Here is a 17,106-nt window from a genome sequence, read left to right on the forward strand (position 1 = left end):
CTACCACGCCCGGCTAATTTTTTGATTTATTGTAGAGATGAGGTCTCGCTGCCCCAGGCGGGTCTCGGACCCGCGGGCTCAGGCAATCCACTCACCTCAGCCTCCCAAAGGCATGGGATTACAGGCTGAGCCACCGAGCCCGGCTGGATGCGTTTCTACTTTCTTCTTCCCAGAGGTAACTATTAGCTAGAACTTGGTAGATATATTTCCCATACATAATTTTAATACTTTTATTCATGCATATACTTGTATATACCTCAAGTGTATGAAACCTTAAATATTTTATAACATTAGAGTATTGATATCATGGTACCCGTATCCTACTGCAACTTACAAAAAGCCCACATTTTTTGCTGCTTAGCCATGTTCATAAGTACAGCCCTAGTCCAATAATTTTCACAGATTAATATTTTTATTATATAAATATATGCACTTTAAGTGCTGATGAATTGTCAAATGATCTACATTTTCATTATAAGCACAGCATGAAGCACTGAACATTCTTACACAAATCTACTAAACTGCCAGGGGAGGGAGTGGGGGAGGGGGTAGAGGGGGCACACTTCATCAGTAAGGGTACCTGATTTCAAACCGGGTGATGTGGGGACCCAAGTGAGGCTCAAACATTACCTGTACAATTACCAATTGTATACCTAACCCTCGATTGTACCTTGTCTTTAAAATCAAAAATTAAAAAAAAAGAGTTTCTCCAGGAAACATCCTTAGAGTGAAAATGACAGGTCATAGGATAGATACATTTTCAGTTTTATTAGATTTTGCTGTATAGCTCTCAAAAGTGATTGCTCTGATTTATACTCTCACCAGTATAATAAAAGTATTACAGTTGTCCACATCCCAGGCAATAATTGGTATTATCAAAAAAATTTTTTTTGAGTCAGAGTCTCTCCATTGCCCAGTCTGGAGTGCAGTGGCATGCTCATGGCCACTGCAGTCTTGATTTGCTGGGTTCAGGAGATCCTTCTGCTTCAGCCTTCCAAGTAGCTGGAACTACAGGCCTATGCCACCATTAGCTGTCCCAGCTAATTTTTTGATATATTGTAGAGCCAAGGTCTCATCATGTTGCCCAGGCTGGTCTTGAACCCTTGGACTCAGGCAATCCTCTTGCCTCCACCTCCCAAATTGCTGGGATTATAGACATGAGCCACTGCGTCTGGCTGGTATTATCAAACTTTAAATTTCTGGTTAATCTATCTGAGGGGTATGAAATGGTATCTCATTATAGGTTTAATTTGCATTTCCTTGATGAATTGTGGAGTTGAGCATCCTTGATAAGTTTATTGAGATTTCCTTTTCTGTAAATTTTATGTAAGTAAACTTTTTACTTAAAAACTAGACTGCTTATCTTTTCCTTTATAAATTGTGATAGTTATTTTTATATATTTTTCTTATTAATTTTTATTGATAATATGCATTATAAAAATTTTCTTCCAGTCTATGGTCATCTTTTAACTTTGTCGATGGGGTATTTTGTATAATTTTAAATTTTAATGTCTCTGAATTTATAATTGCTTCCTTTATGAACTGTGATTTTTATGTCTTTTTCCCATTACCTTAATGTCAGTTTTCTATATTTTTCCTAAAAGTTTTCATTTCATTTTTCATACAAAAATGTTCCATTGATTTGGAATTTATTTTTGAATATGGTATGAGGTAGGGATATCATTTGATGTTTGTTCCATAACCATTGGTTTCGGATTCATTTATGAAATTTTCTTTTCCCACTTTTACACAATGCAGCATTCGTCATAAGTTATTTCCATATATGTAGGGATGTGTTTCTGTGTTCTCTACAGTCTTTTATTGGTCATTTTGTATCGCTGTGTCAATAACATGCTGATTAATTTCTATAGCTTCATAATAATACCATGCTTCATATGTTGTACAAGTTGTGTCCTGTATAAGAACACTAAGATGAAGAAATGGGTGGAGACTGAAATTCAAATCCTGCCTGATATACTCTGACTGGAAGAAGGAGTACATTTTTCTAATTCACAGAAAGACATTGCTGGCTGAATAAACTTTGTGCTTTCAGGGTTGTATCCTCTCCCTCTTCCCAGGACCACTTTTTCTTTCTTTAGGAAAGTGATAGAGAAAGACTAGTAAACAGCCCTGAATCAATGTCAAGTTGGGCAATTCTATACCTTATCCTTCTTCAAAAAAAGTGTCTGGCAAAAAGTTGTGTTACAACTTTTCTTTTTTCTAGTTTGCCATTTGCCTAAAACTAAAAGTTTTCTTTATGAGTATTTTTTCTAGGCCCCTTTAACATGCTGAAATCTATATAAATCTCCCTGAGAATTTCATTAGTCTTGCACTGATTTTTATTACTTTGTAGAGAATTGACATCTTTTGATATATAATTTTTCCATTAATTAATATGGAACATTCATTTATTCATGTTTTTAATGCTTTTTAATATTGTTCAATAATTTCTTCATAAGGGCTTTGTAAATATTTTGTTAGATTTATTTCCATGTTTTACCTCTCTTTATCATTGTTATTCACACACACACACACACACACACACACACACACACACACACAATTTAAAAGTGTAATCACTCATGTTTCTGAATACAATTTTTATATAATGATGAAATTTAAAAAATACTTATTGTGGCCGAGTGTAGTGACTCAAGACTGTAATCCCAGCACTTTGGGAGGCCGAGAGGAGGGGAGCGCCTGAGCCCAGGGGTTTGAGGCCAGCCTGAGCAAATTGGTGAGACCTTGTCTCTACAATATATAAACAATTAAAAAATTAGCCTGGCATGGTAGTGCACGCCTGTAGTTCTGGCTACTTGGAAGGCTGAGGTGGAAGGATCGCCTGAGCCCATCGAGTCGACACTAGGGTGGCTGTGAGGAAGCCACCGCACTCCAGCCTGGAGTGTGGTGGCTTTTTTTTCCCCCTTCTTTTTTTGAGACTCTGACTCAAAAAAAAAAAACAACAAAACTTATTGTTCACTCACAGATAGATAATTTCTTTTAAAAACGTTAATTCATTTTTTTTCAGCATGTCTGTGGAGTTATCCCTTCTCCCTAGTTATTGGCAAGAACTTTTGAAAGACGTAGGTTAATTATTTTTTGTCATATGCATTGCGACTCTTTCCCCGCAGTTTGCCATTTACCTTTTAGTTTAATTGGTGAGTATTTTTAATTTGACTGCAGAAAACTTAAATTTTAAGTCACATATGCCAATTTTCTAGAGTCTTTGTTTTTATGCTTTCTCATTCAAGATTAAATAACTACTAATTTATATTTTCTTTTTAAAGTTACTTTTATTTAATTTTTTAATCTATTGGGAATTTGTTTTGGTGTTTACTGTAATTAGTAATGCCAGTTTTATTGTTTTCTATTCAGGAAGTTTGCCAAATGTAGTCTTCATTTTCAATCTTTTTAACTACCTGAAGAGTTGGTAAGTCTTGGAATTTTAGTCAATTGATTAAACATCTTTGAAAGCTAACAGAATACTTTGTCCTACTACTGCAGTAGCTTGTGGGAGAATGCTTCCAACAGAAGAATTCATATTTCCACATTGGATATTCAATCTGGTTAATACAGAGTAGACAATAAAAAGATAATGTGAATGAATTGTGAAAATTAGGAGATACTTTTAAATTTAGATTTATTTTTGTTTGGGAGGAAGGTAGGTTTCAATTTCTTGCAAGCCGGTAATCCAATAGGATGGGATGGGAGAAAGTGATGCAAATAAACAGCAAGGAAGGCGTGAAAGGGAGGATTTCTAAGAATGCTAGAGATATTGATCGAGTAGTCAGAAATTGGAATGAGTTCAGAAACCACTTAGAAAAGGATATACTGTAGATTTGTTCAATATTATAAGACTGGGAAAAGTTTTTCTAATCATGGAACATTTTATTCAGAGAGCACAGTACAGTTGACCACATGAGCCCATCACTTACCTTCAACAATTATCAGTTCAAAAGTTATCATTTTATCTTTATCTCCATCCATTTCACCTCTTCCCCACCATTGGATTACTTTGAGGCAAATTTTAACCATTCTGTCATTTCAGTTGTCAATATCTTGGCATGTCTCTGTAAAAGAGTACTCTTTGCAACAAGACATTCCTAATATCCAGCTTAAGTTTGAATTTGCTACTTTACTAACCCAGTGTATTAAGGAAGCCTGGTGCATTCTGATTCAAGTGGTGGATGGTGGAGGACCTTGAACCTGGTGTTAGGGGATCTCCCTGGGTCTAAGTCTGGGCTTTCAACGTCCCACCTATGTGACTCCAGCAGAACTCTTCTCTGAACTGCAAATCTCAGTTTCCTCATTCGTGAAGATACGTAGTGACAGTCTTATCCATTGAGAATTGTTAGCAGGATGAAGTAACAGAGGTGAAAAAAACCCCTAAAATTGTGAGGTACTGACTTTCAGTTCAGTCCTCTCCTTTGTAAATGACCTCGAGGACAGATGATCTGAAGGCAATAGAATAGATCATCTTTGCCTAGCCTTATCCTTGGTGTTCTTACTGGAGTTTTTCTTCCTGAAAAACACGTAGCTTTGGTATTTAAAAAAAAAAACTTTAGCGTTATAGACACCCATACTCATAAGTAGTATTAAATATCAAGAAACAATATTTAGGTTTGCTTCCTTCACTGTTTCACCTTTCATTCCATTTCTCTTAGTTCTAGAACTTTCTGGTGTGTCCCAACTATCAGGATCCTGCCTCACACTCAATTTTTCGAAAGTTAATTTAGGGGCCTTCTGGCGACCAGAGCATCAGATAACTATCAGGGAAACCAATTTTTATTTTCTCCCCTACAAACAGCCACAACAATCACAGAAAAGACACGTTTTGATTCATATTCTCTCTCCCCCCCCCCCATCCTTTTGGGGGAAATCACGCATCTCCCTATAGTGGGAACTCTAAAGACAATGTTTTCCTAAAGGGGGCCAACTGGGCGGTGTCCGCCTTTCCCAGCGCCCTGATTTCTATTCTTAGATCTGGAGACAGGCGGCTTTCATGTTTCCTCTTCCCAGCTCCCAGCCCCTCTGTGGGCCTGGCGGGTCGCAGAGGGCGGCGGGCCGGGCAGCGCACCGCGCGCCTCCGCTTGGGGATTCGGGCCTGGGGATCCGGCGGAGTCCGCTGAGTCAGTTTCCCCCTGCGCGCCTCCCGGCCGCGCCGCCGGGCGGAGTGGAAGCTGGTGGTCCCAGGAGGCGACGCCCGTCCGGGGTCGGGCGGACGAGAAAGCCACGGTCACGGTCCCCGCGGCCGGGCCCCGCTCTAGCCGCCCCTCCGCGGCCGCCACGGTTCTGCGCGGCCCGTCGCCTGGGCCGAGCCTCGGGCGGGCACTGAGCGCATTTCTGGGGGCCTGGGCGGGGGAGGAGGAAGCCGAGGAGGAGGGCTCGGGGAGGAGGAGGGCGGCGCAGGGCGGGGAGCCGCCGCCTTTCCCATAAACAGACGGGCGTGGGTGCCCACGGGGCCCGCGGGGAGCGCCGGCTGCGGGAAGTGAGCGGCGGCCGGCGTCCCCACCCGTGCCAGAGCAGGGCGTCGGTGCCGGGAGCGCCGCGGTCTTGGAGCTGCAGCGGGGCCCACCATGGCCAGTGGCAGCCGTCAGGGGTGCGAGGAGGACGAGGAAACTCTGAAGAAGTTGATAGTCAGACTGAACAATGTCCAGGAAGGAAAACAGATCGAAACGCTGGTCCAAATCCTGGAGGATCTGCTGGTGTTCACGTACGCCGAGCACGGTAATCACTTGCAGGGACACCGTGCCTTCACCCCCGTCCCCCTCCCCCCACCTCCCCACTTTTGCAAACTTTTCTCCCCCGCCCGTTGGAGCTGCTCAGACCTGGACTCCTGGGAAGCCGAGAACTCCATTCTTTCCCTAAGGCAAGAGGGGTCTGGGAATTCCGGGAAGCTCTTGCGCTCACCTCTGTGGCTTTTCTTCTCCCTTTTTCAGACTTAAAAGGGGTGTCGTGAATCCTGACTTTGCTTCTCACCCCCCACCTCCTTCTTTTCCAGCCTTCAAGTTATTTCAAGGCAAAAATGTCCACGTGCCTCTGTTGATCGTCTTGGACTCGTATATGAGAGTCGCGAGTGTGCAGCAGGTAAAGGCATTGTTTTCACTTCGTTGGGTCCGCCGTTCTGTGTGGAAGGAGACTACTGTCAATGTTCTGTACCTGGAGTTCTTGGTTATTCTTGAGATTGACCTCATGGATCGCTGACTGTGATGTAAAGATAAAAGCGTGGTCAAACCATTAGCCGATGTGACGATGTGAAGGGATGCAAGGCCCCACTTCAAGTTCCCTGTCTTTCAGAAGTAACGTTATACAACTGACTGACAATTGGGACTGTAGTAGGAGGGGACTAAACATGGGTTGAGGTTAAGTTCTGTTATTGGCAAGATGAGTTCACCAGTGTTTACATCTAACTATTCTAAGAATCTTTCCAATGCACAGATTTTTCTAGTAGGACAGGGTTGTGAATAGTTTGGGAAAGGGGGATAATTAACAGTGAAAAAATGCAGTTAAGCAGACTCATAGGTTTCTGCTTGTTTGTTTTTGTTTTTAATTTGAAGATGGATTCCTGGTATACTTCTTTAGTTGTAGTATACTTTGTAGTATTTAAAGAAAGTGGTGTTTTATGATTCCCCTATATGTTTAAATTTGTATTTTGCAACTGTCATAGAAAATGAATATCAGAGTGAAACCTTTAGAATCTATAACATAGGAAATCCAGAGATTTGCTAAAAATCTTGGATTTTTTTTTTTAAAAAGAGCCCTAAAATAACAATTAAGATTGATTTACAGTCAAAACAAAATTGCTGCTCAAGGTGATAACTTCCTTTGGAGCATTTTGAGATTTGGGGAACTGAAATCAGTTTTGTCATCTGCATGTTAAGTCATGCAGGGAAAGAGAACTGGACTTTGAACTCTATGGCACTCTATGGCGGTGCAGTGAGAAAGCCAATTTTTCTTAATACTTGAGAGGCAAGACAGATGTAAGAACGATCTCAGTCTCTAAATTGGTGTGTGTCTATCTTTATCTTTATGCTTATTTCTGTATTAGCTATAGCTTGTCTGGGTGACCATATACCTAGGATTATATATAGACATTTATATGCAGAATCAATATTTTAAATTTTTCTTCGACTGTGAAATATTTTCCCATCTGACTACTGATTTTCAAGCTGCTATCAAACCAAACCAAGAAAAGATGGAGCCATAATCAAAATACTGTTCTTTTTTGGCACTCAAAGTCTGAATTTTGTCCATGGAGCATGAATCACTTTTTAGGCATTGGCCTATTGTGTTTTCTACCCTGCACCCACATCATCCCTTCTTACTTGCCTCTGGTTTGGTGTTCAAAAGTGCCTGTTTTTGGCCTCTTTCATTCCATAGACTGTGCTTGGTAGAGTCATTTCTGCTACATACCACTCAGAACAATCGGACCCCGAGTAGGCTTTGGTCTGCAGGGTTCAGAGGAGACAGAGCTAGACTTGAGAATTTAAGGGAGCAAGGAACATACCCACCACCTAATTCTTAATTTTAGAAACCACCCAAGCTTGGGCATACTTGTCTGGAATAGTTGTGAATGTCACTCAGTATCCTTGCTCTGAGGGTACCAGAAGTAAAATATGGTGGAAAATAAGGAATCGTCTATTAAAAATAATCAATTAATTTTTGAATGTATCACAGTTGTACATATTTTGGGGGGTATATGCGACATTTTGATACATGTATACAAAGTGTAGTGATCAAATCAGGTTCACTGGGATATTCACCTCAAACATTTATCTTTTCTCTGTGTTGGGAACATTGCAATTCTTTTCATCTAGCTATTTTGAAATATGTAACAAATTATTGTTCGTTATAATTTCCCTATTGTACGGTTAAATACTGGAACTTATTCCTTCTATTTCACTGTATTTTTGTGTCCCTTAACCAACTTCTCTTCATCCCCTTCTTCTCTTCCCTTCTCAGCCTCTGGTAACTGCCATCCTGCTCCCTATCTCCACCTTTGTATCTCCCACATATGAATGAGAACTTGCGGTATTTACTTCTGTGTCTGGTTTATTTCACTTAACATAACAACCTCCACTTCTATCCACATTGTGGCACATGACAGGATTTCATTCTTTTTCATGGATGAATAATATTTCATTGTTTATCTCATATTTTCTTTACCCATTAATTGTTGATGGACATTTAAGTGGATTCTGTATTTTGGCTATTGTGAATAGTGCCTCAATAAACCTGGTTGTTCAGATATCTCTTTAATATACTGATTTCCTTTCTTTTGAATATATACCCAGCAGTGAGATTGCTGGATTATATGGTAGTTCTATTTTTAGGTTTTCTTTAGGAACTTCATACTGTTTTTCATAATGGCTGTGCTACTTTATATTCTCACCAACAGGTAACAAATGTTCCTTTTCTCTGCATCCTTGATAGCATTTTAAATTTTTTGTCTTTTTGATAATAGTCATTCTAACTGCAGTGAGATGATATCTCATTGTGGTTTTGATTTGCATTTCCCTGATGATTAGTGAGGTTGAGCATTTATTTTTATGTACCTGTTGCTCATCTGTAAGTCTGCTTTTGAGAAATGTATATTCAGATCTATTGCTTGTTTTAAAATAGGATTATTTGAGTTTTTTTGCTGTTGAGTTGTTTGAGTTCCTTATGTATTCTGGTTATTAATCCTTTATTGAATAGGTTTGCAAATGTTTTTTCTCGTTCTGTAGGTCTTCTCTTCACTTTGTTAGTTGTTTCCTTTGCTGTGCAGAAGCTTCTTAGCTTGGTGTGTTCCTATTTGTCTATTTTTTGTTGTTGTCTGTGCTTTTGAAGTCTTACACAAAAAAATCGTTTCCTAGACCAATGTCCTATAGCCTTTTTATCCATGTTTTCTTTTCTTTTTTTTTTTTTGAGTTAGAGTCTCACTCTGTGGCCCAGACTGGACTGGAGTGCAGTGGCCGCTCCCGGCCACTGCAGCCTCGACCTGCTGGGCTCCGGCGATCCTTCCGCCTCAGCCTTCCAAGTAGCCGGAATTACAGGCGCGCGCTACCACGCCCGGCTGATTTTTTTGATTTATTGTAGAGATGAGGTCTTGCTGCCCAGGCGGGTCTCGAACCCGCGGGCTCAGGCAGTGTTTTCTTCTAGTAGTTTCATAGTTTCAGGTCTCAGATTGAAGTCTTTAGTCCATTTTGATTCAATATTTGTGCATGGTGAAAGCTGGGGCTCTAGTTTTTTTCTTCTGCGTATGGGTATCCAGGTTTCCTAGTTCCATTTATTAAAGAGACTGTCCTTTCCCCAGTGTATGTTCCTGGTATCTTTGAAAATGAGTTGGTTATAAGTGCATGGATTTGTATCTGGGTTCTCTATTCTGTTCCATTCATCTATGTGAGGAATAGTCTTTTGATTTGGTCATTTAATGGAATAGAATTATTATTATAATTTCAGTTCCATATTTGTATAAGTCCATAAAGTCCATAATATATAATATTACATTATTTGATTCTCACTGCTGTCTCAGAAATCTTGCTGAATAGTTTACTCTTGTAGCTCCGTGAGAATAAGTAGTTCACTGAGGATCACAGAGCTTGTGATAGACCCAAACCTCATCTTCTCACAACTTCAAAATTGCTTTCCATCATACAACCCACTAGCTGCTGAATTCACAAATCTTTGTGCAAAGCAAGTAATATGCACAGGGGTTTGTTACAAATACAGTGATGCAGTACAATGACATTAATTTTAATTCTCTTTGGTCTTATCAGAGGAGTTTAGAAAGGGTCTCCTTCTGACATTTTAATACTCTACCTGAAAGTAAGTTTTTCAGCTGGGTGCGATGACTCAAGTCTGTAATCTCAGCACTTTGGGAGGCCATGGGGAGAGGATTGCTTGAGCCCAGGGGTTTGAGACCAGCTTGGGCAACTTGGTGAGACTTCTTCTCTGCTATATATATAATTGGCCTGGCATGATAGCATGCGCCTATAGTTCTGGCTACTTGGAAGGCTGAGGCAGAAGGATTTTCTGAGCCTATCGGGTCGACACTGGGGTGACCATGAGCGAGCCACTACATTCCAGCCTGGGCGTCAGAGTGAGATTCTGACTCAAAAAAAAAAAAAAAAAAGAAAGAAAGAAAGTAGGTTGTTCCTTCAGACTTCTTAATTTTATTAGTGTAATTACTGTAAGTATCCTTTAATGTTTTATTTGTTGAATTAGCTGGAAGTGCCAAATTAAAAAAATAATGATGAATTTGAGTTAAGGTAAATTACTCCTTAATTTGATTTAATAGTGATTGTTAACTACTATTAAAATAAATATGAGGGTGGCCCCCAAACGGAATTTATTTATTGAAAACTGTGTATTTATTCTTACATGGTTAAACTTTAGTCACCTCCAAAATGCAATTTGATGCAATACACCTATCATTTGATGTAATTTAGCTGTTGTTTGACACGCAATACATCTATCTATATGCTCTTCCCACTATTCAAAACAGTTTTGAACTCATCGATTTTGATCCCTTGTAGTGCTTCTGCCATTTTTTTTCACCTTTTCCACAGCAGCATAATGTTTCCCTTTGAGGACTTTTTTCATCTAAGGAAACAAAAAATAGTCACTTGGGGTGAGATTGGGTGAATAGGTGGGGTGAGATTGGGTGAATAGGTAGCGTGAGGTATGAGGAACATGCCATTTTTGGTCAGAAACCACTGAGCACTCAGTGCGGTGCAGACAGGTGCGTTGTCATGGTGGAAGAACCAGTCACCTGTTTGCTACAACTTGGAATGTTTCTTCCTGCAAATCATGATGCAACCTTTTCAAACTTCAAGATAAAATCTTTGGTTGACTTGATCTTTAGAAACAGATTCTGAGTGTAAAATGGGTCTGCCCTCCTGGTTTTTTTGGGTCCCCCTTGTCATAAGGTTTGTTTCCAGAAGTCATTTGACGTGATGTTCTAGACTCTAAGGTTTTATTTTCAAGGTTTTTTCATATTTTATTAATGCTTCTTTATAAACAACAATTTTTAGAGAACTGTGTGTTAGGCTAGATGCTTTACATTTTTCTTTTCCTGCCCATCATTTCACTGTTCTTTTAAATTTTACCTCTCTTTATTCAGACATTTTCAACCTTTGAAGAAGGGGAGCAAAATAAATGAAAGTGGCTAGCATTTTCTTTAACTCATTAGGCTCTCCTATTGTACATTAATTATATGCTTGAGTTTATAGGATAATTATAATAAAGTAAAACTACCAATTTAATTTATTGTAACAGTGCATAGTGGGACCCTTCTCTCCTTGAAAGATAAGCTTTTAATTGAATAGTTTAACGGATCAGTTGTTACTACTGTTTTGCTGCTGGAGATTCTATTTAATTATGGAAGTTCCATGTAGTGACTGAAAGCTCAGTTGCCTGAATCTTTTTGCAAAGCAATTACTGATGCTGTTGTTTCACCAACCAAAACAAAACAGGTTTTTTTCCTTGAGTCAGTCATGCAGGTACAGAGATGAGTTTAGCATCCTATGTGATTCCCCCCACCCCATCAGAAGCTGTTTAGAATGTTATTTTCTTAAATAGTTGAGAAGAGTCTCAATGTATTTCATAAAAGCACAAAAATAGTTGGTTTCTATGACAGCTGGATTGTCAACGTCTATTCAGCTTATGCGGAGGAGGATGTCCTATTTAAATAGTATAGGTAGAAATAACTGTCAGAAGTTGTTGCCTTTTAAAGCAATTTGAAATTATGCAAAAGGAAATAGTAATGAAATAAAGTAATTTGTGGTTAAGCTGGAAAAGATCCAGAAACAATACTGTAAAGAGATATTGCATAATCATTTTTATCTTCCAGAAATACCCTTGTTTACTCCCGTAATCAAGTAAGAAACTTGTGCTGTTATTCCTTATTGGATGCGTATAAATTTCTCACCTTGTAGTTTAACTCCCTGCAACATTCAGCTCCACTTATGCAATTATTCTTATCCCAAAATAGCCTCTTTCCTGTTGCAGTTTCCTTACCATGTAGCACCCTACTCTCCTTACTGCTCACCACTTTTAGAGGGTTCTTTTGAAATCTGGCTCAAGTTCTAACTCTTCCATATTATATCCTTCTCTGAGTAATTCTAACTCACAGTGAGTCTTACTTTCAGGATCCGTATTATATTGGTATTTCTCTCACATCACACTTAGGTATTTTTCCATTAATCTCTCAATGCTACATTTTCTGCTTGTTTCCTGATCATATCAAATATATATAGTATACCTATAGTATAATGGAAAAAATTGAAGGTCTTTTAAATTTAGAGAGAAATATACAGTAGGAAGAGCAGGTTAATATTAATCCCCAGTTTGAAATCAGGACCTCCAATTATTTTCAGAGGAAAAGAGCAACTTTCTCTTTTTCCTGTAACTGATGTGGATTCAATTACTGGACAGTTCCATGTCTTTTGCCCCTGTTATTCTAGCTCCATGACTTGGGAAGCATTCCTGACAACTTACACTTGGTCACAAAAATCTCCAATTTCTCCTATCCTTCCTTCTGAGCCACTTCATTTTTTCTTATAACTAAATTCCTACTTGAAAGAAACTGTGTCAAGTAGATATGTCTTAAAACATACTAAGATCTGAGTATAGCCATTCTTGCACTTAATAATCTTGGTATGAACGTGAAAACTATGTTTTATAGTTTATTTTATTTTTCTTTATTTAGACAATGGGCATGTTTATTTTCTTTATCATTCAGAAATATCGTAATTTTTTGTTTATTCTTCTGGTATGATTTTTGGTGAAAGATATATTCTAAGTGTATGACTTGCTTTTGTTTTTTAGTAAGCATCTTAGGTATCATTTTGTTTTAAAATAATTATTTAAAAATGATATAATCACCTATTCCACAAATAATGAAGAGATTAATGTTTGGGTGAATATGCTCCATACTCATCCTTTTAAAAATGTGAATATTTGGGCAACCCCTTCAGGTCCCCTCCCACTGTGGGAGCTTTTCTGTCCTCTCAATAAATGCTAAATAAATTCTGTCCTCTCAATAAATTTTAAAAGTAAAATAAAATAAAAAATGTGAATATTTGCCTTTTTTGTTTTCAGGTGGGTTGGTCACTTCTCTGCAAATTAATAGAAATCTCTCCAGATACAATGCAAAGCTTAATGGGACCCCAGGATATTGGAAATGATTGGGAAGTCCTTGGTGTTCATCAGTAAGTATTATAGCTATGTAAACAAATGCATTAAATATTTATCTATACATAGGACATACCTTCCCTTGATACATTATATTTGCAATCCAAGGCTACTCTGGTAAAATTCTTTAAAATACAGATATTCTTCTTTGAATCAGTGATTTACATTTATAGAAAGCTTTAAACTCTGAAGTTTGAATTAGAAAACTAGCATTTGAGGCAAACTGTCAGGAGTTATTATTTTAATAATATAATCATATAAATATACAACTGGTTAAATTGTAGATTTTTTTTTTTTCTGAGTTGGAGTCTCACTCTGTCGCCCAGACTGGAGTGCAGTGGCCGCTCCCAGAAACTGTAGATTTTTGATAACACCTTAAGAATTAGGACCAAGAAGATTTTTACTTTTTAATAGTAGAACTGATACAAGCTACTTGCTCTTAAAAAAATATATATGTACTGAAAAGTGAGTTCTGTAAGTAGTAATTTAAAGTTTATACTCTCCTTTTTTTTTCTTGAGATGGGGTTTCACCCTATTACCCAGACTGGAGTACAGATGCGTGACCACGGGTCACAATCATTGCTCACCACAGCCTTGAACTTGTGGGCAAAAGTGGTCCTCCTGCCTCAGCCTTCTGAGTAGTTGGGACGACAGGTGTGGGCCACCATGCCTGGCTAATTTTTCTATTTTTTTGTTTTTGTTTGATTTTTTTTTTTTTTTGAGTTGGTGTCTCACTCTCTCACCCAGACTGGAGTGCAGTGGCCGCTCCCTGCCACCGCAGCCTCGACCTGCAGGGCTCCGGCAATCCTTCCACCTCAGCCTTCCAAGTAGCTGGAATTACAGGCGCGCACTATCATGCCCGGCTAATTTTTGATTTATTGTAGAGATGAGGTCTTGCCACGTTGCCCAGGTGGGTCTCGAACCCACGGGCTCAGGCAATCCACTCACCTCAGCCTCCCAAAGCGCGGAATTACAGGCTGAGCCACTGAACTTGGCTTAATTTTTCTATTTTATGTGGAGATGGGGTCCCACTATGTTCCCCAGGCTGGTCTCAGACTTCTGGGTTCAAGCAATCCTCCTGCCTTGGCCTCCCAAAGTGCTGGGATTATAGGCATGAGCCATCGCCCTGCACCTGGCTTTGCTTTACTGTCTTTAAATAGTACACTTATGTATATTCATATGTATATATTTAGTGAGTTTAAACTACAGCTTTCAAAAGGAAGTAAAAAGAGGAAATTACCTTTCAGTACATCTGCAACCAAATCTTGATAGTGCTTTTTAGCAGCTAATGTTTTTGCAGTTTGCAGCAAAATGATTTCTTAGATGAGACTACTTCCTTAGCCATAATTAATTAAGAAAATATTTTCTGAAAAAAAATGTGCTTCCGGAAAATCCTTTTGAATAACTTTGTTTCTTGACATTTAAGAAATATCTTCTGCCATTGACTTTGTCTTTTTTATATCTAATGTGACTTTTTATCACAGAGGAGGAAATTGTGAATGTTTCAGGCTTCCAATGGTATATTGTTTGTGGAGAACATAATTTATAAAAAACATTTTACATCTTTGTGTTGTTTATCAGTTTCAACCACAGCTGTAAATTTAGACAGATCAGAGCCTGGTGTTGTTAGGTGCACATCGGTACATAGGACTGTGCTTATACATTTTTCCCTTTTTGGTAAGTATGTGTTGATGTTCTTTAGTTTTCAGCATCTATAGGCTGTGCTTGGAAACGAGTGTTTTTACAGTGAATTGAAGTTCTCGTCTCCAATCTAATCCCTAAAATTCTGTGAATCTGTGCTAAAGTATACGGCATTTGATGAGGAATTACTCTAAATATACCAGTAATTAGAAATTGTAACTTTAAGTGTCCATTGAGTTGGTTGAGAATTTTCAAGATTTCCAAAAATTAGCCAATCTATAACCTAGATTGGAGTGTTGGAAAACGCATCTGGTCCTATTGCAGTACAAGCCAACTCTTCAAATTGAATTACATAAACATTCCTATGGAAAATCTCTCTCATTCACTCACTTTGTTCATTCATCCATCCATTCTCCATCCATCAGATGCTTACTATGTCCCTCCTCTAGGCCAGAACAAGACAGAAACTATGTTCTCTATCATGAAGTGTATTAGATCATTCCCAGCAAAAATATATTGTAAATTATTATTTTTTTATATTCACGGTCTTTTTCCCTCCAAGGGCTTACCAATACTAAAGAAATTTCTTCTGTGGGGATGAAGTTAGGACTAGTGGGAATGGTATAAGAAGAGGTAGGGATAGGAAGAGGTAGAGTGGATAAGAGGAGAGTTGACAGAAGATTGAAGGCCAGGGTCTTTCAGTTTCTCCCCTTGCTAAATGGGGATCATGTGACTGGTTTCTTGAATGTAGACGAAGTTCTGGATGTCATCGGTTTAGTCTTCTCCCAACGATATAAAGCCAAGCAACACTGGGCAGGAATAAACTAAAGATTATATTTTGGAAATAGTAATGTAGAAATTGAAATCTCATTTAGTTTGGACTAACTAAATACTATTGATATTATTATAGGCTATTTATTTATTTATTTAAGTCAGAGTCTCACTCTGTCACCCAGGCTGGAGTGTAGTGGTACACTCATAGTCACTGCAGCCTTGAGTTGCTGGGTTCAGTCCTTTTGCCTCAGCCTCCAAGTAGCTGGGACTACAGGGACATGCCACCACACCTGTCTAGTTTTTTTATTTATTGTAGAGATGAGGTCTCACCAGGTTACCCAGGCTGTTCTTGAACCCCTTGGCTCTGGCAATCCTCTTGCTTCTGCCTCCCAAAGTGCTGAGAGTATAGGTATGAGTCCTATGTCCAGCCTAGGCTCACTTTTAATGTAAAATCTTAATTTCTCATTCAAAAATAGTTGCACCCAATAATTTAGATATTCAAATAAATTTTTAATGTATATGCATAAACTAACATCTTTATTACATATCTATATTTTTTATTTATCAGCATGTATACCATAATTCATAGACTCACATCACATATAAAAATGAGCTTGTTTTCTTGAGGTATATAACTCTTCAATATGTTTTTGGAAATGGAATTGAGTGAAAGATAGTTTGAATGTTTAGTGAAAAATAAGCAACACTTATAACTTTTCTCATGAGACTCATTATAGTTCCCTGTTAATTTTCTTTGTATTTCTTCCCAACTTTATTGAGGTAGAGCTGACAATTAAAACTTGATTATATTTAGGGTGTATAATTGATAACTTGATATATGTATACATTGTGATATAGTCAATACAGCCAAGCTAATTAATATTTTTTGTTAATTTTTAAAAGCCTGGTTTAGATTTATAGAAAGTAAAAAATACATGAGCTTCACTATGGGGAGTTAAATACAGTGAGACTAATAAAAAATAGACAAGTAAAAACAATATCTCAATAAGCAAACTTCTGAGTGTATTTTTTATTCTTATCTTGATTTTTGTTTTTAACTCCAGACTGATTCTTAAAATGCTAACCATTCATAATGCTAGTGTAAACCTCTCAACAATTGGACTGAAGGTCTTAGATCTCCTTCTAACTTCAGGTAATACATTTATCTATTTTTCATGTTGATTCAAGTTTGAACCCATTTACTAAACATGTTTTACATTTTTTTAAGGGTCATAACATAATGTAACTTAAAAATCAGTGATTTTCAGAATCATTAGTTTCCATCTTTTCTTCTTATCTCTTTTCTCTCTACTTTGCCTCTCAAAAATTTCATCTAATACTTTGGTTTTAAGCAATACCTTACATATTACTTCCAAATCTCTATGTAGTCCTACATTTGCACCCCAAATCTGGTGTCACATCTCATATTCCCACTAGCCTGGTGACCATTCGTGCCCTTGCCATTATTGTATCTTTATCCATATATATACTTAATATGTTTCTATACTATATGTT

At 38.1% G+C, this 17,106-nt stretch overlaps 1 protein-coding gene across 1 annotated transcript in view; it reads left to right on the plus strand.

Moving 5' to 3' along the window:
* Window positions 1-5,523: 5,523 nt before the first annotated feature.
* Window positions 5,524-17,106, plus strand: part of LRRK2 (leucine rich repeat kinase 2) — a 150,490-nt gene continuing 138,907 nt past the window's right edge. Inside the window, exons 1-4 of the mRNA XM_008061931.2 lie at window positions 5,524-5,727; window positions 6,002-6,087; window positions 13,084-13,193; window positions 16,656-16,744. Coding sequence (XP_008060122.1) covers window positions 5,577-5,727; window positions 6,002-6,087; window positions 13,084-13,193; window positions 16,656-16,744 — 436 coding nt within the window. The 5' untranslated portion in view covers window positions 5,524-5,576. The remainder of the gene's footprint in view (window positions 5,728-6,001; window positions 6,088-13,083; window positions 13,194-16,655; window positions 16,745-17,106) is intronic.

This window comes from Carlito syrichta, unplaced genomic scaffold (genome assembly GCF_000164805.1).
Source record: "Carlito syrichta isolate Samal-C Ts95f unplaced genomic scaffold, Tarsius_syrichta-2.0.1 Scaffold305642, whole genome shotgun sequence".
Lineage (NCBI taxonomy): Eukaryota > Metazoa > Chordata > Mammalia > Primates > Tarsiidae > Carlito > Carlito syrichta.